A 27,626-nucleotide genomic window follows, 5' to 3' on the forward strand; every position below is an offset into this window, starting at 1 on the left:
AAGAACATGGCAGGTTTGTTGCTTGGCCAGAGAAGACGCTCCTGGGAGGAGGGACACTCCAGCCCCTGCCGTGGGTCCCACCCTGGTGCTGCATTCTGCACCCCCCAGTCACCCCCTGGCAACAGACTGCGAGGCCGAGAGCAGCAAGCTACACAAGGGCAATTTATTGGCTAGCTATACTTTAGAGGGGGAGGCTGGTGGGAGTGGGCTCTGCTACGTGTCTGGCTTGCGCTCTGCGTCTTGTTCTCGCCGTTGCTGTGACTGGATCCGCAGCTCTTCGTCCAGGCGCTCCTTGGCTCTCACCACCTGCAGGGCACAGACTTGGCACTCAGTAGCTGCTGCTGCTGCTCCAAAAAGACGGCAGGAGGCCAACACACACAGAGGGCGAGGGCAGCGGCTTTGCCAAGGGCATCCGCCAGAGGGCTTTGAAAACAGCTCAGGAGCAAGCAAGGAAAAGGGGTGGAGGAGGAAATCCCGGCTTTGGGGCCTCTTTGATCTCTGGGAACCCCAAGGAAATGAGGGGGCTTAGCTAGAAGGAAGTGGGCACAGGGCAGAGGTCACTCAGGTTGACACTTGGGACACACTGCATTTTATGTATTTTGGGTAAGTTTGGATCTCTGAAAACGATGCTCAGCTTGCCAATAAGCTACAAGAAAGGGAGGAAAGTCTCTTAATTGCATCCCCTCCACCTAAGGGACTGCCAGACCTGAAAGCACAATTTTATTGTATTATTATAGAGGATGATAATCCCTGACAGGGACTCAGGGCAGCTTACAGATAAAACAAGAACAGCTAAAAACATAGGGGGAAATCACAATCTTTAAAAATAATCATCATTAATAGAAATATATGTATATATACAAACTTCTATGTGTGAGGGGAAGGAGCCGTTTCCTGTGGCTTCCTAGGGGGAGGGGGCAGGAGCACAGTTCCACCTCCCCAACTCACCTTGGACTGCAGGTAGAAAGAACCCCCCACGGATTTGTCGTTCACCTTGAATAAATGCTCGTAGTTCTGCCAAGGAAAAGCAAACAATACGCGCATGACCAAACTGCCCAGCGGCATGATTAATTGTCCCGTCCCTGCCACGCTCTGGGAAGTAGGAGAGCAGCCCGGCTGGATTGGAAGGAAAGGGCCAGCGTTCTGCTGCCCTCGCTGGCTGGCCAGAGGCCTCCAGGGAGCCCACAGACAAGACCCCCTGCCCCCGCCATGCATGGCACCCCCGTTCTCTGCAGGTGGAGGTACCATTTAACTGTCATGGCTAATAAGCACGGGTGGCCATTTCCTCCTCTGTGAGTTTTAATTAATATCTTTTGAAGCTACCTAAGCCATGGAGGTGACTTGTGGCAGGGAGTTCCACTGATCCACAGCCCTTCTTGATGTTGCTGGACTCGGGCTCCCATCAGTTGCAGCCATCCTGGCCAGGGGTGGAGTAGGGCTTAAGAGTGTCAGGCAGGGACCTGGGAGACCATGGTTCGGATCCCCATTCTGGCCACAGAAGCTCCCTGGGTGCCTTGGCAACGGCCTCTCAGCCCAACCCACCTCACAGGGTTGATGTGATGATTAAATGGGGGGGGGAGGGGAGAACCATGCAGGCCACCTCCAGCTCCTTGGAATAAAAATGCTGGGATATAAATCCAAGGAATAAACCAGCAACATCTGCAGGAAGGCTGCATGGCTCAGTTGTGAAGAGACTCAGCTTTGGGGTCAGCCGCAAAGTTCTAGCCCTATGAGAAATACGGCTTCCCGATGTGCCTCGTGAGGTTTCCACAGGGACCGGGGGACCCAAAGGAACATGAATGCCCACATGGGGGAAGGCTGCAAGGTCCCTGGTTCAATCTCACTGGCATCTCCAGGCCGGGCTGGGAGAGACTCCGGCCTGAAATCCTGGAGAGCCGCTGTGGCCTGTCAGTGGGACAGATTCATAGAATTGTAGAGTTGGAAGCCGACCCCCTTGCGACGCAGGAATCTTTCTGCTCAATGTGGTGCTCAAACCCACAACCCTCAGATTAAAATCCGTCTCATGCTCTACTGACTCTGAGCTCGGTGGACCAATGATCTGACTTGGTATAAATTATTATTATTATTATTATTATTATTATTATTATTATTATTAATACCCTGCCCATCTGACTGGGTTTCCCCAGCAACTCAGGGCAGCTCCAAACAGAATATTATTATTAATAATAAAGCAATCAAACATCAAAAACTTCCCTAAACAGGGCTGCCTTCAGATATCTTCTAAGAGTCAGATAGTTGTTTATTTCCTTGACATCTGACAAGAGGGTGTTCCACAGGGTGGGCGCCACCACCGAGAAGGCCCTCTGCCTGGTTCCCTGTAACTTCACTTCTCGCAGGGAGGGAACCGCCAGAAGGCACTCAGAGCTGGACCTCAGAGCTGGTGGAGGCCCTCAGAGCTGGACCTCAGAGCTGGTGGACTCAGAGCTGGTGGAGACGCTCCTTCAGGTCTACTGGGCCGAGGCCGTTTAGGGCTTTCAAGGTCAACACCAACACTTTGAATTGTGCCTGGAAACATACTGGGAGCCAGTGTAGGTCTTTCAGGACCAGTGTTATATGGTCCTGGTGGCCACTCCCAGTCACCAGTCTTGCTGCCACATTGTGGATTAATTGTAGTTCCCGGGTCACCTTCAAAGGCAGCCCTACATAGAGCACATTGCAGTAGAACAGTTTCCTGTATCCCTATACAAAAGCTCTGAAAGCAGAATTGTGGGTCTCAATCACCAAGGAATGAGCCTTGTACTCTCCCCAACAAGCCTTAAAAGTTGGTATTTACCTTCTGAATGTCCTCTGGGTTGAGCTTGCAGACGTTGAGGATCTGCTGGGCCTCCTGCAGGCTGAGGCCAGAGATGCTGGAGGCTGCTTCCGACTGAGGCCCGGAGCGCCCTCGCGCGTCTGCCGCTGCTTGGCTGGCTGCTTGGAAAGAGGGCCTCGGTTACCCCTCTCGGTTCCCCCACTCTGGATGGCGGGGCTGGCAGTGCTCATGACGCAAATGGGCTCAGGGTGGCCTTGCCAGCTGGGCTGTCCTTGGGAGCTGCCCAGCCCAGGGTCACAAGGCTGGTGTTGGCCGGCCCAGAACTTGGGAGACGTCAGTGACAGCTACTTGGGACCCCCACAGGGAAAACCACGGGCCACACTGCGCCAGGTCAACGAAGCGCGGGAAGGCCCTGGGAGCAAGAGAGGCAGCCCACAGCGTCTCCCCCCCCCCAAGAAGCATGGCAGAGGAGAAGGGGCAACCACATGACACTTGTTGCAGGAATTTATGCATAGGTTTGGGGGGTTTGCCCCTCCAGCAGTTATCATGCACATGCAGCCCACTACCAAAATCAGCACAATCACTTTTGTGACTTTTGTGACTTGTCCCCACAAAACACTTCATCACAGTTTCTTCCTATCTATTCCAAGGGCCTCTGCTACACAATACCAAATGTAACAATTCACTGATCAATGTATCTATGTACTGGCTCCCTGGGAAAACTTCAGAAATTCATATAGACATGTGAGCTCAGCAGCCCCTCTGCCTGAGTGATAATCCCTGGCATCCTGATACCTGAGTGCCAGACCGGTAGCCATTCCAGAAATAATAAACCCAGATGAAGACAAAAGTGTGTGATGAACTTGGCTGGGAAACAGGGCAGTGTAAAGATCTCTTTTGTTACACTTGGTGGGTGTTTGGTGGAGGGCAAGGAGAACTATGGGGCAGGGTCCAGGATGCTCAGATTATTGCCACTAGACCTCCACTTTCATTATGTAACCGTGATGTAGTTTGGGGGGGTGTAACATGGGGATGAGCAGCTAATAAAAGTTTGGGTTCTCTTTTGTTCGGGGCTTCCATCTCGTTCCACCTTGTGGCAGGTGGGAGTCCTGTCGCCACAGTCTTCAATCAAGACCAAGCCTCCTGGCTGCTGTTTTGCTCTGGTATTCCTGGCTGGTGCTCTTGTTTTTTTGTCCAAGGGAGCCCTCAGATTTCTCTGTTAACACACTCACCTGCGAACTCCTGCCGCAGCGCCCGGGCAAAGGCTCTGCCCACCACCTGCACCCCCACGAGGACGATCTGCGCCAGGTACTTGGCCTGCCAAGGGAAGAGTCACCAGGGTCAGGGCATTTGCCAGGCAGTTGCCACCCCTTCACGCTCTGTTGCTGTGCCACTCACTTGACCAGGTTGCTTCTGCCCTTGGGAACCAGCCCCCTTCTGTGCTCGGATGGCAACGGCCGCCAAGCTCCCTGGGTCTCTGTTCAGGGGGCAGCGCAAGGCCCACCCCAACCCCGAATGGGGGTGCCAGGAAGCCGCGGGAAGGGGGGCGCTTAGTGGGGACCTGAAGTTCTCTCTCGGGGGGGGGTCTTTAGGGTGGGGGTGGCCCCAGAGGAAGAAGCCCTGGTCACGGGGCGGGTGAGGGGGGAGGAAGAGGAGGCCCAGGAGGCTGGAGACTTCGTTCAGCCCTGGCCAGGGAGGTGAGGAAGGAAGGAGGGACAGAGGGCAAAGTAGGGGGGTGGGCTCACGCTGAACGCACATCAAGGGACCCCGGGGTCATCTAGTTCAGCCCCCTGCCACATTTCCGCCCCACGTGGTGCTAGAACCCGCGACCCCGGGGTCCAGAGACTCGAGAGGCGCCAAGTCTCTCTCTGGGCAACGGGAAGCAAATGGAATTGACGGAAGCAAAACGGAGACGGCGTGGGAGGGGGGCAAAGGGAGCCCCGGACGCCTGGGTCCCTTCCTGGGGCTCCGAGGGAGGGGGCCAGGGAGGCGGGAGGGATCTGGGGAGGCCACGAGGGTCCCCTCCGTGTGGGGCTGAGCGGGGGGGGGGCGCACTGCTCGGACGCCTGGGTCCCTTTCCCGAGGAGGGGCGGGCGAGGGCCCCCGCACCCCCTCCCTCCCCCCCCCGACTCACCATGCCTCTCCTTCCCTCCTCCCTCCTTGGGCGGCCCAAGGGCGAGATGATCCGGCGGCTCCCGGGGAAGGAGGGCACCATAGAGACGAGCCGGGCCGGATGGAGAGGCCCCTTCCGCCTTCGCGACCGGAAGCGGACCCCGTAGTGGCCTCGGGCCTAGAGCGCCGCCCCGGGGTGGAGGGCGGCCCCTGGCGGCCGGGAGGCGCGCGCAATCCCGGGATCCCTGCCGAGTTGGAAGGAAGGGGCCACCTAGTGGCCATCTAGTCCAGCCCTCGACGCAGGAACCGCGGCTAAAGCATGCCTGGCAGGCGGCCTCTTTCTGAAAGCCTCCCGCGAAGGAGAGTCCACCACCCCCCACCGTATGAGGAGCTGGAGCCATGGAAGTGCAGACTTAGGAGGGGCACCCAGAGGCCATCTAGTCCAGCCCCGGCAATGCAGGCAGCGGGGACGGGGTGAAGCGCCGCCTGTGCGCCCGGCTGTTAAAAGCACAGGAGCAGAGGGTGGGAATGTAAAAAAGTGGAAAACGTCTGGGAAATGATATATAATGAGATGAAAAAGATGTTGAAATATACATTTATTAAGAAACCAGAAGCATTTTTACTCGGCATTGTAGGAGATGATATTAATAGACAGGACTGTAAATTGTTTTTATATGCAGCAAGAATATTATACGGCAGGAAGAATATTATTGGCACAAAAATGGAAGCAAGAAGAATTACCGACGATAGAAGAATGGCGGATGAAATTCATGGACTATGCAGAACTGGATAAATTAACAGAAAGGATTCAAAACCTGCGGGACCAGAGATTCTTAGAAGACTGCAGTAAATATACAAACTATTTGAAAAGTAATTGTAATGAATAGAATACGCTAGTAGGATTGCAAGATCTGTAAGGAGGATTATTTGAAATATTGCAAGAAAGACTATCAGGAGAACTATTAGTTAATGATAATTAAGAGTAATAGAGAAATTAAGAAATGTAGAATAAGTGATAAAGAACGGAAAATCATCAGAGGTTGTTGATGGAAGTCTAAAATATTGTATAAGCTAAGGAGTTATGTTGAATGATTGTTGAAAATGATATGTAAAAAATCCAAAAAAAAGTATGATAAAAAAGAAAATAATAATACGTAATAAGGTGGCACTCTGCCTGTGGCGCCAGACTAGCAGGCACAGCAAAGGGTGGCATTTTCTTCAGGGAACAACGTCCGAGCCTCCAAGGGGCCTGGCTGCAGTCGGAGCAGAGCAGGCAGCCCCGTCCAGCAGTCCAGCGCCCAGTTTCCCACGGCGCCAGCCAGTCCTTCCTGGGACCTTTCTCTCTCCTCCGTGGGTGGGGCTGGCTGGGTTGCACTGGTGCCCTTTGGGCAGTCATCCCTTCCTCTTGAATGGCGCTTTCCCACACTCCCCAAGTTCAGGACACCGGGGGCCTTTGCAGGTCTTTGCTTACCTTTAAGAAAACAAAATTGTACGTGGAACTGCGCAACCAGGCTCAACCGTGTTTCATGCTTTGGGGATATGGAGTAGGTTGAAAATGTGTGTGTTGCGGCTGGACCCACAAGCCCCCCCCCCCCCCCCAGCGCATACCCACAAGGTCAAGCGAGGACACAGCTAAAGGAAAAGGCTTTGGGGCGGAATATAGGGGGAAGCTGCCCCGTCCACTTCCGAAAGAGAGAACAAAGGAGGTTCTGCTTTGTCGTGGGAAAGCCTTTTCTTTTATTATGGTTTTTCCTTTCCTGACTCCTCTAACCACAAGGGCAAATTTTATGTTTAATACGGCTGCTTTGCACTAAAGCAAAAGAAGAGAAAGAGCTGTTTTGATGCAAACGCTGCATCCTTTGGAACAGGGGTCAGCAAACTTTTTGAGCAGGGGGCCGGTCCTCTGTCCCTCAGACCTTGTGGGGGGCCGGACTATATTTTTTTGGGGGGGAAATGAACGAATTCCTATGCCCCACAAATAACCCAGAGATGCATTTTAAATAAAAGCACACATTCTACATGCTGATTCCTGGAACATCTGCGGGCTGGATTGAGAAGGTGATTGGGCCGGATCCATCCCCCAGGCCTTAGTTTGCCTACGCATGCTTTGGAAGGACAGGAGCAAAATGAAAGTATAGAAAGTACAGACAGGTGAGGACTCTGTCCCCAGGTGGAAAAAAAACCCATGCTTACAATGTGCTCCGGTGTACGCGAAGTCCTCTTACATGCACATTTATAGTGGATTTAAATCTCTTGTCCGATTATTCCTGGATTGGGATGAATCTGAATTTAATGGGGGCGAAGAGCAGCTGCCAGTTGTTAGAGGAGGAGCTCATGGGGCAACCCCAAAAGGAACTGAGGCACGAGGGGCTTCAAACCCACAGGAATCTCCTGCGTGGACGAGCCCAGGATTTGTCACCGGAAAAACCCAGGATTCCTGAGCCTGACGTCTTTCTTGACCTGACCAGCTGCTTCTGGACTTTGATCATAAGAAAAGCCCTGCTGGATCAGGCCCAAGGGCAACAGCGCACAGGAACTAAGGAAGGCAGGCCTTTGCTGACATGGAGGAGGAAGTGAGAAGTAGTTTACCCCTTGGATAGTGGCACCCCTTTCCCCAGGCACAGAAGCCACAGCCCCCCGGCCCGAAAGTCTGCAAGGGAAAACCAGGGTCTGTAAGGCATGTGGGGGCCGCAGGGGGCCTTCAGGGGCCTGTGTGACACCAGCACCCGTTCCGAGGTGCAGAAAGGTCTACCAGGCTGGGACAGGTGCTCTCCATCCCTTGGGGGGGGGGGGAGAAGAGTCGCTTTGGGGAGAAGGCTGGTGTTTTGAATAACAGACACAAGAGGCAAAAGAGCTGAAATTGACATTCTTTCAAGTTACACTGGCAGGGCAGACACAGAAGGCGAGCTTTGCTCCGAGGACAAGCCTGGCGAGGCAACCCTAGAGCTGCAGGGGGCAGAAGAGGCCTCCCAAGCAGCCTTCTTCCGCTCCCGATCGAGTTTGGAGACCCCCAAAGCCACACGTTCCTCGTGGATGGGCCCTCCAGAGGGGCTGGGGGCCTGGCAGGCACACGGCAGGTCCAAAAGTCGACCTGGGCTCAGCAGCCAGAAGTGCCAGTCAGACGGTCAACGTGGAAGCCGAGGCAAACTTCTGCCGGGGGGGGAGGGGGAAGAAGCAGGGCAGCAGCCCAGACGAAGGAGGGTCCAGGGGGAGGAAAGAAGATTCAGCGGGCAGGATCTCCTTGGCATCTTCGTCGAGGCGTGGGCAGGCGGTGGCCCAACCCAGGGTGGCAGTGTTGGCGCAGGGGGGGGGAGAGGAGCCTGGAAGTCAGCCTGCTCCTCCCAGGGGGGCCTGAGGTCTGGGCACCCTCCAGTCCACGGAGGAGAGGGTGGCTGCAGGGGGTCATTCGGGCAGTAAGGCCACTGCGTGTGGTCCCTGGTCGAAGCGTCCAACGTTAGTCCTAGGGAGCAGGAGAGGGAGAGAGAGGAGGGATGGATGGATGGGAGAAGCCAGACTGGCCACTGCTCTGGGGCGTCTCTTGCACTGGGGTTGCTGGGAAGGGCACCCCTGCCCACAAGACCACCCTTGCCAACTTGGGAGGGGAAGGGACACGGGATATACCCCAGAGGCCACCAGCCCCCCAAGCCTAGCCCTGGGATGGGGAGGGGGACATAGCTGTCAACATTTCCTTTTTTTAAAGGAAATTCCCTTATACCGAATAGGATTCCTTGCAAGAAAAGGGAAAAGATGACAGCTATGGAGGGGGAACAAAGCTGCGGAGGATCAGATCAGAGTGCCCCTCCTCCCCCACAGGACTCCTAGCGGGTGTCTTTTGGACCACAACTCCAGCAGAGCCCCCTGGTGGGTTACAGCGCAGAGCTGGGGGCAGAAGCAGCCCCAAGGCACCAGGATGGGCACAGGCGGATGGGCACGGCTCTCTCCCCGGGGCATGGCGCTTCTGGGGGGCTCCTGCCCAGCTCTTACCCACTCCTCTTCATCCACTCCTTCGAAGGCGTCCTGAGGCAGGGGGTCGTCTCGGTTGCCCAGCTTGGCCACCATGGCATTCAGGAGCTGCAGGGGAGCCAACCGTTGCCAGGATGTGGGCACGAGAAGGGCTGATGCGTCTGCCACCCCCAAGACCTTCCCCCTCCTCATGGTGCCCCCTCAGCACTTCTCTGTGGGGCGTATTTCTATCCCTCCTTTTTATCCCTGAGGAGCTCAAGAGGGCGGCCGTGGGTCTCCTTCTCCCCCTCTGATCCGCCCAACAACCCTGTGAGGGAGGCTCGGCTGAGAGGTCACCTTGCGATCTTCACCACCAAGTGGGGATTTGAGGCCTCGTCTCTCCTAGCCGGACACTAACCACTATGCCACACTGCCTCTCACCCGCTCCGTGGTCTTTTGGAGATGCAGTTGCTGAGTCTGAGGTGCCTCCCCAGGTTGCATTTGCCTTGCCCCCCAGTGCCAAGGCCGTGGGCATCAGGGAGAGCTTGCCAGCCCCCTCCCCTCTTCCCCTGCCTCCCCAGCCAGAGATGCCACCCCCCTCAGGCTTCTCACCTCCTCCTTCTTCTGCTCGTCCGACTTCTCCTCCAGGTAGACGGAGGACGGCACGTACTTCCGGCTGGGAGCCTCCTTCGGGGCTTCGCTCACTGCGGAAGGAGGTGGCATGGCAGGTCAGCGGCTGAAGGGGCCTGGAGGCAGATCGCCAGGGGGCCCTTTCCTCAGCCGCAAACCCACCTGGGGTGTCTCCAACACAGGAATGGCCTTTCCATGGCCGGAGGGGAAACCCAGTGGGGGGGGGGGGCTTTCTGTGTTCTGAGATGCTGTGCCCCCAGCAAAGGTTCTCTGTTCCTACCGCTGTGATTTCCTCAATGCCACCCCTTCACACAGCCAGCCAAAAGGGATCCTGCCCCTTTCACTGAGGTTCCTTGGAGGTCTTTAAGCAGAGCTCAGGTGGCCAACTGCCAGGGATGCTTTGGCTGTGATTCCTGCACTGGAAGGGGGAGGGACTAGATGACTCTGGGGCTTCTCCGGGAAGAACTATGGAGAAAGAACTGGACATTTACAGCCTGTGAAGTCCTGAGGGAAAATCTAATCAAGATGTTTTATACATGGTACTTAATACCTACCAAAATAGCTAAAATGTACAGTGGTGCCCCGCAAGACGAATGCCTCGCAAGACGGAAAACTCGCTAGACGAATGAGTTTTCCGTTTTGGAGGTGCTTCGCAAAACAAATCTCCTATGGGCTTGCTTCGCAAGACAAAAATGTCTTGCGAGTTCCTGCGGGTTTTCCCCCCTTCCCCCCCTTTTTCTAAGCCGCTAAGCCGCTTATCAGCTGATCCGATAAGCCGATAAGCCGCTAAAAGCCGCTAATAGCGCTAATCCGCTAATCCGTCAATGGGCTTGCTTCGCAAGACGAAAAAACCGCTAGACGAAGAGAATCACAGAACGGATTCTTTTCATCTTGCAAGGCACCACTGTATATGACAAAAACAAATCTGTGCTAGAGGTGTGGTAAAACAGAGGGGACACTTATACATGTTTGGTGGACCTGTGAAAAAACCAAAAGCTTCTGGAATATAGTATATGACAAGCTTAAAAAAATGTTTAGGTATAACTTTATGAAAAATATAGAAGCTTTTCTACTAGGGATAACACACACGGGTATAGCAAGAGAAGATCAGAAGATATTTCTCTATGCCACAGGTGCGGCAAGGATCCTAACTGCTAAAAACTGGAAAAAATAAACTTTGCCAACAAAAAGGGAAGTTATAATTAGAAAAATCTTAATAATTGTTCATAAAAGAAACAGCTTATAAGAAGTAAATAAGGAGGCCAGATACAGGAGAAAGGAAGTCTTTTATTTGGTTGTTTGTATTGTTGTATGTTATGCTTATTGTATGTTATGTTCACGTCTAATGAGGGTGGATTTCTGTCTTGGGGGTGGGGGTTTATGTTATGTTGTAAATAAAACTTCCAATAAAATTAAAATAAATAAATAAATAGATGACTCTAGGGGTCCCTTTCCAGCTCTACAATTCTATAAACCCTGAACTCTCTGCAACAGCGCCCCCCCCCACTGATGCGCTCCCCCTCGCCCCCCTGCCACCTACCTGGGGTCATGTCTTTCGGCCGGAGGCTGACCTTGCGGTGCTGACCGTCAGAGCCGCCCAGCCAGGCAGCGGCCGACAGGACCGGTTCCCACCTCACCTCCGTGGGAGGATAGAGGTCGTCCTGGAAGAACTCTTTCTGTGGGGAGAAGGGGCAGGACAGGAGCACGGAGGGCATCAGTCCGTGGGTCACTCAGCCTGCATACCCCACATGGTGGGAAGGTTCGGGAGAGAGAATGGATTCATTCGTGCAGAGCCTAACCTGTGGAACTCCCTCCCACCGGAGATGGCGATGATGACCCCTGACTTTAAAAGAAGACGAGACAAAATCATGGAGGGGAGGGCTGCTTAAAGCCATCCAGGTAGGGGGGCCACCAATGCCTCCTGGGGCAGCTGCTTCCATAGTTTCCCTGTGTGTAGGAATGATTGCTGGGTGAGAAGCACACTCCCCGCCCGCGGGCAGCCTCAGCTGCCTCCACGCGTGACCTTGGGGTGCGGGGCACACTCCCCCTCACAGATAAAGCCACAGCTGTCTGAACATCTTGCCCTGTCTAACCTCTTGCCATCTCAATAGTCTGCGGTGTCCTGTCTGTGACCTTTGTCTCCTCCGTCATACATTGTGCAAGGGGAAAATGACGCGGTGGAAACAGGTGCCAAAATAACTTTGTACCACCCCACGATCTCGGGACTGCAAGATGTGTAAAGGTCACAGCCCAAAACGTATCTGCCTGGATTTGCATATTGTGTCAATAAAAGGAGCCTCCACAGAGCTGGCCAGCAGCTTGCTTGCAGCTCACCTGTGTGCAGCTCACGTGCATTATCAGCTCCTGCCTCATGTGTGTCAGGTGAAGCAGTCCTTCCTTTTATCTGCCCTGAATCTGTGGAACTCCCTCCCACAAGAGGCAGGGATGCCTACCAAGCTAGATGGCTTTAAAAGAGGATTTTGCAAATTCCTGGAGGAGGAGGAGGAGGAGGAGAGGGCTCTGGGTTGCTCCTAGCTGGGATGGCTAGGAGTGGAGTAATTTGTCTCTCTTCCTTTTGGTCCCTGGCCAGCGATGGACGCTGAGACACTCAGGTCCTGCTGCGAATCCTCGCCCGGCTGGGCCTGTTCCGAAAAGGAGCGGGGTCACTCTGGGAAGCTTGCAGAGATGCCAGCTTGGGGTGGCATTGTGGCTGGGGGTGGGCAGGGCAAAGGGGCATGGCATTATTCGGAGAGGGTGACGAGACCTTTCACGGTGCTGCCTCTATAGTCTGAGCCTTCCCTCCTCCTCCCCTGCCAGAGACCAAGGGCCCAGAGGCCCAGTACCCTACCTTCACCCGGGGCACCCGGAAGGCCACAGGCTCAATGGAGGTCTGGCGGAGGCGCAGGGCTCTGGCAATCTCCACTTCCCGAACGTCACACTCCGTCTTGGGCAGGAACTGGTAGCCCTGCGGAAGTCAAGAGGTCAGGACCTTGCGGGGACACCTTTCCCAGAGCGCGGCTGCAAGGCCACAGCAATGCCCTCTGTGCCTCCCAGGGTCTTTGGAAGTGAAGCAGGGGGCACATCTGGGCACCCACCACACGCCAATTCGCACTCAACCCTTGGGGTTGTTCCTCCGGTGACTCCACAAGTGCTCTGCCCAGAACAACCACAAGAGGGCAGGCCAGAAGCAGGTTTGGCAGACCAGATAAGGGGGCAGAGAGGAGGAGTCAGCCCCCTGGAACTTCACTGCCCCAAAGGATGCAGTTTGTCACAGGGACTGATGCCCGTTCCCCTTGGCATTCCCAGTAACAGCTCAAGAGGCTCTGTCTCCCACCCCTGCGTTTCCCTGGCCCCCACTCCAAATTCAGGGGTCCTCCCCACTTGAGCCAGGAGATTTTGCTGACAGCTGCTCTGTGGGCATTTTCTCCTCATCTCCAAATCCCGCAAATCCACATTCTTTCCCTTTTTAAAGGAACCAAGCCATAGCCCTAATGGCTACAGAGGAAAGCCCAGAGAGGTGGACTGAATCGAACAAGGACTCCCCCGGGGCAAAGGGGGGTGACTTCCCTTACTGCACGTGGCTCCATCTCTCCCAGGGACATAACTGCTGCCCAGGACCCCCCCCCCGCACCGCTGCCACCTTACCTTATGGGGATCACTGGACGGGAAGCTGTTGCACTCCAGGAAGAAGGGTGCCTCTGGGACCACCTCGTAGATGTACACTCTGGTGTCACCCTAAACATGTGGCAGAGAGGAGAGGCTTTGAAGGGCGGGGGGCGGCCTGCCTTTCCTGAGCAAGGGGGAGGGGGGTCTGGGATCCAAGTAAGAAGGAATAGGGGCAGGGAAGGTACCTAGAAAGGGGGCGCCTGGGCTGGCCTCAGGGTCAGAAGGGGCTACTCACCCAGCCAGCCTCATGGTGGCCAAGCCCCTCCGGGACTCAGCGCCAGGAGGCTGGCATGACTCTTCCCACCCCCAGATCTGGAAAGTTAACAAAATAGACCCTGTGCTACCCGAAAAACAAAGAACGGGTTTTCTCAAGTTTGGGATCCATTTAAGCAAATGCGTTGAAGCCACCCTTCCGTCGAGGCTCCTATGGAAAAAGCTCCTTGGCTCATGTGCTTATGAAGGACCACCGTCTGGAAATATAATGCTGTTTTGGGAAATTCCACCCACTCCCTCCTCTCTCCTCAAGGCCTGCCTGCCTTCCTTCCTTCCTTCCTTCCTTCCTTCCTTCCTTCCATCCATCCATCCTTCCTTCCTTCCCCCTTCTTGCTTTGACTTTTCCCCTTTGTTGTTGTTATTTCTTGTTGCATATTAGAAACGAAAATAAAAACAATTGCAAGGAAAATAAAGAGAAAAAGGAAAGAGCGAGGCTGCTCACCCAGCCCAGCCCCTGGTGGGGGGCAGCAACTGTGGACTTCAGCAACAAACAACAGCCCCCCTCCCCAGTTCCTTGCTTTCCCCCCTTTCCTGTCAGCCAGAGAGATGCTCTAGGTCTGCCCGGTTGCTCTAGGTCTGTCCGGCATCTTCTCTCTCCCCTGCCGGCCTGACCCTGCAGGCCATTTCTGCTGCTGCCGCTCCTGGAGGATCAGGGCCAGCCCACCCACCCCGCTCACCTTGCCCGTGAGGAAGACCACGCTGGTGTCTGCGTCGTAGAAGGGGATGAGGGTGGATGGCGAGACATCGAGGCCGACCGTGGCCACCGGTGGCCCCAGAGACTCCGCCGGGTGGAGGGAGAGCTGTCGCTCGCTGCGGCTGCGGGAGGAGGAGGAAGAGATGCTGCTGGGATCGGGGCTGGCTGGGGCTCCTTACCTCTCTCGCCCTGACCTAGCCACTGTGATCCACGCGACGGTCACCTCCAGACTGGATTATTGTAACTCGCTCTACGTGGGGCTGCCCTTGAGACTGTCCCAGAAACTCCAGCGGGTGCAGAATTCCACGGTGAGACTCCTTACGGGGTCCTTGCCGTGGGATCACATTCATCCGGTGCTATACCAACTGTACTGGCTCTTGGTGGAGTACAGGGTCAGGTTCAAGGTGCTGGTTTTAACCTTTAAAGCCCTATACAGCTGATACGGAAGGAGGAAGGGGGGGGGCAACCATTTCCCTCCATCGTTACCTGAACGGGCCCGAGGCGATGACCTCTACAGTGCCCAATCCTTCCTGGAACCCTCAGCCCCCACATCGTTGCACAAGCACCACACTATACCCCTGCCTTACAAATAAAAGGCTCTTTCCTGTCTCAATCTCTTCCTATGCCTCCCTCTTGCCCTATTCCAAAAGCGAGTTGACCGTATCATACTACGTCCCCATTCAAAATACTGAGCTGCGCCTTAGCCAATCACAGCCATGCATCCATCCTGCAAGAACTGGCTCAGGCAGCTCAGCGAGCTCTTGCACGCCTCATTAAAGCTGCTGACAAGCTACTGACGGCCCCCCACAGCGAGAACAATCGAACCGAAACTTCCGACCTCCTAATCCAATCAGGACCTTGCTACAATGTATCCGTTTTGCTCGTAAACCTGTCAAAACCTTGTTACAATGTATCCAACTTTGACCGAGGCTACGGAACAGGTTGGGAACCTTCAGAACCTTCCGAAAATCATATAAAATCAACCATAGCTCCGAATTCCTTGCTTTCAGCGTCATTCAACCCAGCTCCCTTTGGACTCCATGATGACACCCTGACCTCCATAATCCCTCAAGCGGCAGGGCACGTACACAGGAACTTCTTAATCCTGTCAGATCGTCCTGCCTAACCCTTCCTCCGGGCAATACCAGGTGGCAGACGATGCATATCACTGTCCCTTTGTCTAGCCACCACCGGTACTCAAGAAATGTTTACTTATGTATATCCCTCACTCTGCACATTCCCCCTCCCTTGTCTCAAATGCTAATCAGTGTAACCCCACCTCTCTGTAAATATATTCATGACGTGTGTAAAATATTCATGATGTAATCCATGAAACCCAACCTTCCCATAATGTATTCATGACGTTTCGTGCACTGTATTCTGGGACTTGGAGGGAACTTTTAAAAGTTTATGTCACCCCATTCTCGGGGTTCAATCTCGTCTTGAACCTGTTGCGCAGTAAACTCGGATCTCCGCATCTTGCTCCTTTTTCCGGCTGAGCTTATTTTCTCCGCTAGGACCCGCGGACTCAGTCCGACGCACCGGGTGGCTTGGAACTCCACGCCCGGGATTTTTCCGTAACATTTGGCGCCCGAACAGGGACGAGCGGTTCTCCCGTGTTGCTGACCGGGGGCCCCGAATCTTCTGCCGGCTCCGGGCCAGTTTGCCCGAGAAGACCCTCTGGACCTCCGGCCATCCTCCGGGCGGTAATCGAACGTCCCAGGAGTTCAGCCGGGGAGCAAAGGGACATCCAGCCGGCTTCTACGATCCCGGGATCTACAAGGAAGACGCGTGAGTATAGGAAACCCAGTGCACTGGTGGAAAAGGGGGGTGGAAGTCTCCTGGCAACTGAATTCTCTGCCTTCCTCTCTATCGCTCTTTCTCGCCTGTCCCTTGGTCCAAGTGCTGAGAGAGACCGTGGACTGCCGCTCGGCCCGAAAGGGGGGCTCTGAGCTCTATCTCTTTCTCTCAAATTCTCCAGTCAGCCGCACCAATCGAGAGTCCGAAAATAAGACGGAGAGACCCGGCTTGAAAGGACAGCCGACTCCCTGCAACGGGCATCTCGGTTGAAAGCAAGGGATTGGAGTTCTTCTTCCGAACTTCCCGAGCGCCCTTACGGAGGGGGCAGGAAGGGGTCTTGCTTTCCTATCAATTAATCCCAGCCGCACCGGTCGGGCCACGTAACACGTGTATCGTGCGTGAACCCGCTTCCGATAGCAAGGGGGATTTTCCGTCCGAAACTCTATCAAGGGATCACCCGATCTGGCACCGCACGGCGCGGGCGTTCAGTAGGGTCCCTCTTCCGAGATTTAACGATAGGTAGGAGGTTGCCAGGAGGGGAACCCGAGAAGAGTTGGGTGGAACTTGGCAGAGTGGAGAGGAACCCCTGAGAAGTTGAAGAGTAGGAAAAGAAGGAATAGAGAATAGGCAAGAAGAGCTCTCTAAAAAACCCGCTAAGAAGTTGCTAAGCAGCAAAACCTTCCCTAAGCCCACACCCCTAACGACCCCCTTTTCCCCTCTCTTTACCTAGACACGCGTGAATAAAATGGGTACCCAAGCCTCCAAACACGAGAGGGCTCGCTCCGGGAGGAAGGCTTCTAGGAAGCCATCCGAGTCCCAGAGAGACCCCGACTCCCCTCTTGAGTTCGTCATCTCTTACTGGAAATCAGTTCCCGGGCACAAATTGTTATCGAGACAAAAATTAGAAGATCTCTGTACACGCACCTGGCCCACTGGAACTGCCTCCGCAAAACCAGAGTTACAGTGGCCAAAGGGGGGCTCCTTTAACGAAGAGCGCCTACAATACCTTAAGAAGTACCTGATGGAAGAAAAACCCCGCCAATTAGAATACCTAGCCACATTTGAGACGGTCAGAGGACTGCTCCAAGCCACTAAAAGAGCCACGACCTACCAACTACCTATCTTAAATCATGGAAGGTCGCCTCCGCCCCCTCCATACGAAGGACACCCAGGGGATGACTCCATGGAACAAACGCTCATTCCATTCTACTATGGGCCAACTATTCAACCCACCCCTAGAGAGGACTCAGACAGCGATGAGAATGTAGAAGACCAAGGGGCGCGTGGGGTTGCGAGCCCGCGGTTAACGAGGCAGCGAGCCAGAGTAATACAAAGCGCCACCTTAGAGAGCTCTAATCTCCTGTCCTTGAGGCAGCGAGCCAAAGAAATACTAGAGGCCACTTCAGGACACCCTAGCCTCCTTGAAAAATCTAAAGAGAACCCCGAAAAATCTCAAGAGGTCCCAGAAACATCCAAGCAAGCGGATTCAAATCAGGCAGACTCCGCAGCAGTCCAGATGCCCTTAAGGGCCCTGCCGATCCCACCCCTACGACCAGATGGACCCCCTCGAATGGTGTATACCCACCAGCCTTTCTATACGGCTGACCTGGTAAATTGGTCAAATCAAATGCCATCATTAAGAGACGATCCGGATAAATGCCACCGTCAGGTCAGCGCCATTTTTTCGACCCATAAACCGACCTGGCCAGACATTCACGTTCTCTTAAACACCCTCTTCAACGAGGCCGAGAAGGCAGATATTCTGGCAAAGGCAGGAGAGGCAATCGAACTCCCCAACTACCAGGCAGGTCGCCGAGAAGGGTTAGAGCCGCTCACAGCTCAATGCTTACGCACCGAGCCGACGTGGGATTACAATACTGCCGACGGCATCTGGTATCTGGACTTATTCAAACGGGCAATCCTAGACGGCATTAAGGCCGCTGGACAACGTACTGTCAACTGGACGAAGGTCCAGTCCGTTTTGCAAGGGGCAAACGAACACCCATCTGATTACTATACCCGGCTAGTCTCAGCCATCAAAACATGGGGGGGAATCGACCCCGAAAAACCCCAACACGAAGTCATAGTCAAAGGCTTCTTTAAAGACCAAGCCTGCCCCGATATAAGGAAGGCCCTGAACTTACAAATAGGGTATGATGGCAAAAGTATCAGTGAAATCCTCTCAATCGCCAAATCTGTATATAATTCACGGGATGAGAGGAAGAAAAGGGACCCCAAACCCGAAACCGAACAGATCCTTGCCCTGAGTATGGACTTAAACTCCGGAAGGGGCAGGGGTTTTAGCCGAGGAAAGGGAATTCGAGGAGGAGGACCTCCCCATTCCCTTAGACCATGGGGACCAGCCACCGGAGCCTGTTATTACTGTCAGGAAGAGGGACACATAAGAAGATTCTGCCCCTACCTCAATAATATAACTTATGCAGCGCCGCATCCAAATCCAACTTACGGATACGGGAACCAACCACCCATCCTTCATAACCCTCCACCAGCCACGGCCACATATCAACCCCAACCGCCTCCGAGTGCATCTACCCAAAACCAAAGACCTCCACCAGGACCAAGGACCCAGATGCCCGCTATAACGCCGTCCACCCACCCGTGGACTAACGCCACGGCACCTCCCTTGCACCCACCTAACCAACCCTTTCCTGATGACCAAGAAACCTATTGACAATTAGGAGGGGATCCCAACCAAACCCTGACCATCTGTCCAGTCCTTACGTTATCCTCTGAAGACCCATTTTGCACGATAGAGATCGATGGCCATCCGTATCAATGCCTACTGGACACAGGAGCCACATACTCTACTTTAACCGATAGCCACCTGAAACCGGGTCCGGAGACCAGAAAAGTTATGGGTCTGGATGGGATACCCCGCACTTGCCCACTATCACGTCCTTCCAAGGTTACCCTCGGACCGCTACTGGCCGAGCATACCTTCCTTCTAACTAGCAGCCCGGTAAACCTTTTGGGAAGGGACCTACTTTGCAAACTGAACGCTACCATTAAGTGCACCAAGGAAGGCATCTACCTACACATGCCCGAAGAATCCATCCCATCCTTCCAAGGAATAGTTGAGGAGGAAAAGACAGACAGACAATTCCCAAACCTACCCCCGGAATTGGAACGAGATTTGCCCTCCTCTTTATGGGGCACCGAATCGACCTCAGTGGGTCTCTTATTATCAGCGACCCCAGTGAAAATTACCTACAGGACTGACTTACCCTTTCCCTGCACAAAACAATATCCCTTACCCAAAGAAGCTATCGAGGGGTTAACTCCTATGATCGAAGACTTCCTCGAGAAGGGAATCCTAGTCCCTTGCGCATCCCCATGCAACACCCCAGTGCTCCCAGTAAAGAAGCCATCGGCAGAGGGGGCACCAGTTAGATATCGTTTTGTGCAAGACTTGAGACTCGTGAACCAATTTGTCATACCTCGACATCCAGTAGTGGGCAACCCGAATTCTTTACTGAACGCCATACCCGCAGAGACTAAGTGGTACACCGCGGCGGACCTCTGTTCCGCCTTCTTTAGCATACCCCTAGACCCGGACAGCCAATTTCTCTTCGCCTTCACCTGGGGACCTAGTCAGCTCACCTGGACTAGATTGCCCCAGGGTTACGTAGAATCGCCCGCCATCTTTTCGGCCATCCTACACCAAGATTTACAAGACATAAATCTCCCAGCTGGCTCCGCCCTTTTACTCTACGTAGATGACCTTCTCCTCTGCTCCATTAGCGAGGAAGCATGTAAAACGGACACTAAGCATCTCTTAACAGAACTGGCTAGAAAGGGACATAAGGTGTCGCCAAAGAAACTACAGTATTGCAAACAAGAAGTTAAATACCTCGGGCACATCCTAGGAATAGGCACCCGAAGTTTGGCAACAGACAGGATAGAGGCAGTCACTAAAATCCCCCTCCCCAAGACTAAGAGACAATTACGGGGATTCTTAGGAATGGCTGGCTTCTGCAGAGCATGGATTGCGGGTTACAGCGAGATCACTAAGCCCCTGTCGGCTATGACCCGCCAAGACCACCCAGACACTCTAGTTTGGGAGGAAGAGGCATACAAGTCCTTTGAACGACTGAAACAAGAACTGAGATCTGCCCCCGCCCTAGGCTTACCTGACTACAGAATTCCTTTCAACTTGTTCGTCCATGAGCAAATGGGGGTGGCTTCGGGGGTGTTAACTCAGCCTTTCCGAGACCAGGAGAGACCTGTGGCATACTACAGTCTTCAACTAGACACAACCGCAAAGGGGGCGGTAAGCTGTCTACGAGCTATAGCCGCCGCAGCAATCCTCCTGGAGAAGGCTCAAGAGACAGTTCTGGGGCACGAAATCACTATCCATGTGCCCCATTCCGTCTCTACCCTATTAACATTAAAGGGGTGCCATCACTTTTCCAACTCCAGACTAAATAGGTACGAGGCCGTCCTGCTAACACCTTCAAATGTCACCATCAAGCGAGTTAACTCCCTCAACCCAGCCACCCTTCTTCCCCTCCCTAATGACGGGACCCCGCACCATGACTGCGCCACCATAGTCCGGCAAGCCGAAAAGCCCAGGGAAGACCTGGACCACCTACCTTTAGACAACCCAGATATAATACTCTACACAGACGGCAGCTCTAAGGTTGTCGAAGGGGAAAGGAAAACAGGGTACGCTGTGGTCACTGATTTTGAAGTCGTAGAAGCCAATCCAATAAACCCGCAATACAGCGCCCAGGCTGCAGAGTTAATAGCGCTTATACGTGCCTGTGAGATATGTGAAAACAAACGAGTTACAATCTACACGGATAGCAAGTACTGTTTTGGACTGGTGCATACCACCGGCCAAATTTGGTTACAAAGAGGCTTCCTAACAGCGGCTGGTTCAAAAATTTCACACGCTGCCTTAGTAGAGAGACTCTTGACGGCCATTCACCTACCTACCGCGATCGCAGTCGTCCACTGTAAGGCTCACACTCGCGGTAGAGATCCAATTTCAAAGGGGAATAGACGAGCAGATAAAGCAGCCCAGTCAGCCGCACTCCGCCCCCCAAACAACGATTCGGAATTTCAAGCTCCACAAATCCCGCTTAACATAGACACTACACAAATTTACGAGGAAGCACCCGAGGAAGAAAAGACCCTCTGGCGATCTGTGGGCGCAGTCCAACACAATAACGTTTGGGTTCTCCCAGATGGCAGAACCGTCCTTCCAAAGGCATGGGTTCCAAAATTGGTGAGGGTCCTTCATCAACAAACACACTGGGGAAAAGGGAGACTGATAGAACACGTAAAAAGATCCTGGTACGCTCCTGGACTTGCGGTCGCAGCCACAACAGCATCGAAGAACTGCGTTACCTGCAACTCTTATAACCCCAAACGACAACCCAGAACGCCACCAGGGGCTAGACTGTGGGCATTTGTTCCATTCGAGAGCCTACAGCTGGACTTTATCGACCTACCGCTCTGCCAAGGGTTTAAACATGCGCTGATCATAGTGGATAAACTCTCCTCCTGGGTAGAAGGATTCCCTTGTAGAAAACCCACTGCCTCTGTAGTGGCCAGAGCCCTCCTACAGGACATTATCCCTCGGTTCGGAGTGCCCCGTCGCCTAGATAGCGACAGAGGAACACACTTCACAGCTCAAATAGTACAATTAGTGGCCAAAGCCTTACGAATAAAATGGGATCTCCATACTCCCTACCACCCACAATCTTCAGGCCAGGTAGAACGAATGAATCAAGAAATTAAAACCCAATTAGGAAAACTCTGTAGACTCACTGGACTGAAATGGGTGAATGCACTCCCGTTGGTCCTTCATAATATACGGAGCGCACCGACTGGACCATTGAAGTTGTCCCCCTACGAACTTTTATTTGGGAGACCTCCCCCCGTCTATAACACTCAGTTCCCACTCTCAGAACTTGAACTGGGAGAAGCAGAACTTACTAACTATGTCATTCAGCTCCAGACACAGCTACAACGACTCCACCAGTACGCGGCCGTCGAAGGACAAAGTCTACCCATCGACGTGCAAGCCCACTCCTTCAACCCAGGCGACTGGATCCTCGTCAAAGTCTATCAGAAGGAACCCCTCCAACCCGCGTGGGAAGGCCCCTACCAGATACTCCTGACGTCACCAACCGCCGTAAAGTTGGGTGAGAAGAATTCGTGGATCCATCACACGAGGTGTAAGTCCTCACCCCCCCCTCAAGAAGCCGAGGAAAACATCGGGGAGGACTTCACTTTTTCAACTCCACCCACCCCACCAACTTCGTACATTGACGACGACGACGACCAACAGACCGGACCAGATCGGGGTCAGAATCGGGCCCAACAGACCGGACCAGATCGGGGTCAGAATCGGGCCCAACAGACCGGACCAGATCGGGGTCAGAATCGGGCCCAACAGACCGGACCAGATCGGGGTCAGAATCGGGCCCAACAGACCGGACCAGATCGGGGTCAGAATCGGGCCCAACAGACCGGACCGGAGCCCACCTCAACCAATTGGACATCCGAGATCGTCCCCGATCCCAATACCATCCGAATACGCTTGAAACGCACTGACAGCGCGCTTTGACAGCCTCTTTGACAGCTCCACTGACAGCGCGCTTTGACAGCTCCTCTGACAGCTCCACTGACAGCGCGCTTTGACAGCTTCTTTGACAGCTCCACTGACAGCGCGCTTTGACAGCTCCTCTGACAGCTCCACTGACAGCGCGCTTTGACAGCTTCTTTGACAGCTCCACTGACAGCGCGCTTTGACAGCTTCTTTGACAGCTCCACTGACAGCGCGCTTTGACAGCTTCTTTGACAGTTCTTCTAACAGCTCATTCCCACAGCCTTCCGACCTCCTCATTCTCCAATGCTTTGCCTTTCCCGGACCCTAACCATGAACTTCTTCATTTTCCTTGCCTACCAGACTTTGACCTACTCCTCAGCCATGCCAACTGATCACTGCACCGGCTTACCCACGAATTACCACTTCCTGGACTATCACCGACTCGAGACGGGTGGGAAGTCGAACCCCAACCGAATGGGGGACTTTGACTTTTGCCTCCCCGAGTCCCGGACATTACTACGACATTCCCTCGTACCCCAGCTGACTGACAACGAGTATTGGGAACTTTTCATCCGAGACCAAACCCTACACCGAATTGGGTCAGCCGCAGTCACCCTCGACCACTCCTACTACCGCCTCACCTGCAAGAACGGGACCCATTTCCTATTCGGCAACGGGGAACTCTTGAGGAGCCCAAATTGGACCGAAATCGAGAAAGGGGGGGCCGCACCAGCCTACACTGACGCAACGAGCCCCTCCGACAACCTGATTTTCGGGTTCCAATGTCTCCTCATGACCCCGGAGCTCCGAAAGCCGCAACTACAAGGACTTTGTCTAAGGAATTTCTGCTGCCTTTGGAACCTCGGAATTACCCACGATTGGAGAGGAGCAGAATACCTTGAGGGCTGGTACCATCCAGCACATCCCTCACGCTCCCCCACGTCGGATAACGTGGGACCTTTACGATGTGGGGGCATAGCCAAAGACAGGCGCCTCTTAAATACCACCGACCCCCTTCATCCCCTCGGCACAGCACCACGAAAACTCGGCGCAGACCCTTCCTCCCCAGGAGAGGATCTCCTTTCCTCCTGGGAACAGAACTCTTACATTAAACTCCTCGGCCAGGTGGCCAAGGAGGCACCCTACCCTGAATGCTGGATCTGCGCCCATGCTCCCAGCCACCTCCAACAGAGCCTTCCCCTTGTTCCGGTCCCGGTCACCATACAACAGTTCCGGTCAGGGGACGTCGCCTCCTGGAATCCTCCTGCGTTGAACTTGACCCACCAATACCTTTACCTCACCGGCCCGACAAAGGGTCCGCTTTGCCGCACCTTCACCGGGGAAGGCACCTTCATCGGCTCCAGCACCTGTACGTCCAATTTAGAGCTCTTGTCCACCGGCCATGTCACTATCACGGACATGACGGGATCCCGGACCTTTCCAAACCTTACCCTTGCTTGGGCCACGGTCATCGACCACCCTCCAACCTGGCAGCCCCAACCCACCGACGCCATGTTACTGCAAGCCTTCGCCTCAGGAAGAATGGAGTCATACCTCAGTGGTTTGTTCTGGGTATGCGGTCATCGTGCATATACCTGGGTGAGCCCCCATATGTCCGGGTCCTGTTTCGTCGGGTACATCATTCCCGGCATAAGGATAGTACCACACCTGCCCCCTGGGAGGCAGAGGAATAAACGGGAGGAAAAACAACTGTCTGACTTATCCGATGTTGCTGCCAACGGAGAGACCGTGGGTCGAGCACTCTTTCCTGCCTACGGGGCAGGATCCAACCATGTCGACATCCTCCGGCTCACCGATATCCTCCTCAAGTTCATGCAGGAGGCAACCGAGATCACGGACTCCCTGATGTCGGAACTGTCTGAGGTGAGACAGCTCAGCTTACAGACGAGGATCGCTACGGACTTTCTACTGTCCAGTCAAGGAGGAACCTGCGCTTTAATAGGTACCGAGTGTTGCACCTACGTAACTGACCAGTCTCTAAACATTACAGGACACTTGAATAACATCCATGAGTTAGCAGGGAGGTTACATGACATACAACACGAGGGACTGTCTGACGTTGACTTGTGGGGATGGCTACCAAAGCTGGGGTGGCTCCGACAATTGATTAAGGTCATATTACTCACAACTCTTACGGTTGCCTTTTGCATTTCTGTCCTTTGCTGTGCCATACATTGTGTCTCCCCTTGCTGCTCTCTCCTCCGCCTCCCGACTCAATCTGCTCCTCTTCCCTTTCGAGCCTATTCCCGCTCCCATAACGCTCCGGTCTTCCCCGAATACGTACAAATGAGACACCTGGGGGAAGGCGAGTATGAAATCACAGGGGTATAGGGTGCGGAGAAAGGATTTGCAAGTTCTAACAGAACTTTAATGCAAATCTATCTCCGAATGGGGGACTGATACGGAAGGAGGAAGGGGGGGGGGGCAACCATTTCCCTCCATCGTTACCTGAACGGGCCCGAGGCGATGACCTCTACAGTGCCCAATCCTTCCTGGAACCCTCAGCCCCCACATCGTTGCACAAGCACCACACTATACCCCTGCCTTACAAATAAAAGGCTCTTTCCTGTCTCAATCTCTTCCTATGCCTCCCTCTTGCCCTATTCCAAAAGCGAGTTGACCGTATCATACTACGTCCCCATTCAAAATACTGAGCTGCGCCTTAGCCAATCACAGCCATGCATCCATCCTGCAAGAACTGGCTCAGGCAGCTCAGCGAGCTCTTGCACGCCTCATTAAAGCTGCTGACAAGCTACTGACGGCCCCCCACAGCGAGAACAATCGAACCGAAACTTCCGACCTCCTAATCCAATCAGGACCTTGCTACAATGTATCCGTTTTGCTCGTAAACCTGTCAAAACCTTGTTACAATGTATCCAACTTTGACCGAGGCTACGGAACAGGTTGGGAACCTTCAGAACCTTCCGAAAATCATATAAAATCAACCATAGCTCCGAATTCCTTGCTTTCAGCGTCATTCAACCCAGCTCCCTTTGGACTCCATGATGACACCCTGACCTCCATAATCCCTCAAGCGGCAGGGCACGTACACAGGAACTTCTTAATCCTGTCAGATCGTCCTGCCTAACCCTTCCTCCGGGCAATACCAGGTGGCAGACGATGCATATCACTGTCCCTTTGTCTAGCCACCACCGGTACTCAAGAAATGTTTACTTATGTATATCCCTCACTCTGCACATTCCCCCTCCCTTGTCTCAAATGCTAATCAGTGTAACCCCACCTCTCTGTAAATATATTCATGACGTGTGTAAAATATTCATGATGTAATCCATGAAACCCAACCTTCCCATAATGTATTCATGACGTTTCGTGCACTGTATTCTGGGACTTGGAGGGAACTTTTAAAAGTTTATGTCACCCCATTCTCGGGGTTCAATCTCGTCTTGAACCTGTTGCGCAATAAACTCGGATCTCCGCATCTTGCTCCTTTTTCCGGCTGAGCTTATTTTCTCCGCTAGGACCCGCGGACTCAGTCCGACGCACCGGGTGGCTTGGAACTCCACGCCCGGGATTTTTCCGTAACACAGCCTAGGACCCTCGTACCTACGGGACCGCCTCTCCTGGTATGTCCCTTGGAGGACCTTACGGTCTTCACATAAAAACATCTTGGAGATCCTGGGCCACAGGGAGGTTAGGCTGGCCTCAACCAGACCCAGGGCTTTTTCGGCCGTGGCCCCGATCTGGTGGAACTCTCTGTCACAAGAGATTAGGGCCCTGCGGGACTTGACATCCTTCCGCAGCGCCTGCAAGACAGAGCTGTTCCGCCTGGCCTGTGGCCAAGGCACAGTGTGACCCCCTCTCTCCTTCTGTAATCCTCATAGAACTCTAGCCCAATGGTTGCCATGAATTTGATTCTGAATTGATTTTAGAATACTGTGTTACTTTAATTGTTGTTAGCTGCTCTGAGCCTGGCTTTGGCTAGGGAGGGTAGGATATAAATTATTATTATTATTATTATTATTATTATTTTTACCTGTCAAAGCCCGACACTAGCAGGTATTTGCCTCCGCATACCCAGATGATGCGAGCGCCCCGTCCACCTTCGGGCCCCGGGCCCTCCTGTGAAGAGAGACGGATGCCTCAGAGAGCAGGGGCCATGGCTTATCTCTAGGTCCTCCCCCCCAAGACAGGAAACAGGGGCTGCCAACACGGCCCTCCAGGGCTGACCCTTGGCACTCTCCCCAGGGTGAGGCCACCTGCTTCTCCGCCAAGCCCTCCCTCGTAGGAACCTGGGAAACTGCCTGACACAGAGTCAGAACATCGGCCCACCCACCCCAGCATTGCCTGCACTGACTGGCAGCAGGGAGAACATGCCCCCCCTCCCTCTCCCCCTCCTCACCTCTGTGCATCTCTTCCTGCCAAGCATCCCCGCGACTCACCTGCAGGGGCTGGGAAGCTTTTCGGGGCTCGTAGACCCTCACTCGGCCATCCTTGCAGACGGTGGCCAGGCGGCGTCCATCGGGGCTCCAGGCCAAGCTGAAGATCTGAAAGGCCCCCAAGAGGTCAGTCCCTGCACTCTGGAGGGCTGGGCCAGTCCCAATCCTTGGGCACCAGGGGGCTCCCTCCAGGTCCAGGATCCTCTGAAGGGCACTTCTGGCGCCTCTCCGCACAACTCCACACAACTTGGCTGGCTTTCATTTTAACATGGCAGGCTGTGCCCTGTGCAACTCCCTGCCACTAGAGGGTGAGGCAGGAACCCTCCTTCCCTCCCTCTGTGCAGATGCCTTTTTAAAAATTTACATTATTTTTGACAGGCCTTTGTAATGCAGTGGAACCTCAGCTGTCGAACACAATCCGTTCCGGAAGACTGTTCGACTTCCGAAACATTCGACGACCAAGGTGCAATGGATGGACGGCAAATTCCACTGAGAAAATGGAGAAACGCAACTCGGAAGACGTTTGACGTCCGAGGTGCGTTTGAAAATGGAAGCATTCACTTCCGGGTTTTTGGCGTTCAGGTTCTGAATCGTCCAGCTTCCGAGACGCTCAAAAACCGAGGTTCCGCTATATTAACTTTCCTTTATAGCTGCTAGGAATTGTTATTTTTACAGACTCCTTTGTTGATTTTATTCTCATACACTGCAATACCACCTGGAAATGCTTTTTAAATATAA

General features: G+C 53.8%; 2 protein-coding genes across 2 annotated transcripts in view; both read right to left on the bottom strand.

Moving 5' to 3' along the window:
- Positions 1 to 149: 149 nt before the first annotated feature.
- PAM16 (presequence translocase associated motor 16) lies at positions 150 to 5,006 on the bottom strand. Its single transcript, XM_083474852.1, has 5 exons — positions 4,908 to 5,006; positions 4,006 to 4,090; positions 2,795 to 2,931; positions 949 to 1,014; positions 150 to 306 (listed from the first exon to the last, which is right to left on the bottom strand). Exons 1-5 carry the CDS (start codon positions 4,986 to 4,988, stop codon positions 214 to 216), a joined length of 462 nt encoding a protein of 153 aa, XP_083330978.1. The 5' UTR covers positions 4,989 to 5,006; the 3' UTR covers positions 150 to 213.
- A 2,734-nt stretch (positions 5,007 to 7,740) lies between these two features.
- Positions 7,741 to 27,626, bottom strand: part of LOC310693055 (coronin-7-like) — a 118,487-nt gene continuing 98,601 nt past the window's right edge. Inside the window, exons 21-29 of the mRNA XM_083474699.1 lie at positions 26,892 to 26,996; positions 26,486 to 26,571; positions 14,074 to 14,212; positions 13,103 to 13,192; positions 12,306 to 12,422; positions 10,998 to 11,133; positions 9,440 to 9,531; positions 8,870 to 8,956; positions 7,741 to 8,345 (exon numbers count right to left, since the gene is read on the bottom strand). Of these exons, the coding sequence (XP_083330825.1) occupies positions 8,340 to 8,345; positions 8,870 to 8,956; positions 9,440 to 9,531; positions 10,998 to 11,133; positions 12,306 to 12,422; positions 13,103 to 13,192; positions 14,074 to 14,212; positions 26,486 to 26,571; positions 26,892 to 26,996 (858 nt within the window). The 3' untranslated portion in view covers positions 7,741 to 8,339. The remainder of the gene's footprint in view (positions 8,346 to 8,869; positions 8,957 to 9,439; positions 9,532 to 10,997; positions 11,134 to 12,305; positions 12,423 to 13,102; positions 13,193 to 14,073; positions 14,213 to 26,485; positions 26,572 to 26,891; positions 26,997 to 27,626) is intronic.

The sequence above is a fragment of the Podarcis liolepis genome (assembly GCF_965112155.1).
Source record: "Podarcis liolepis genome assembly, chromosome: 14".
Taxonomy (NCBI): Eukaryota; Metazoa; Chordata; class Lepidosauria; order Squamata; family Lacertidae; genus Podarcis; species Podarcis liolepis.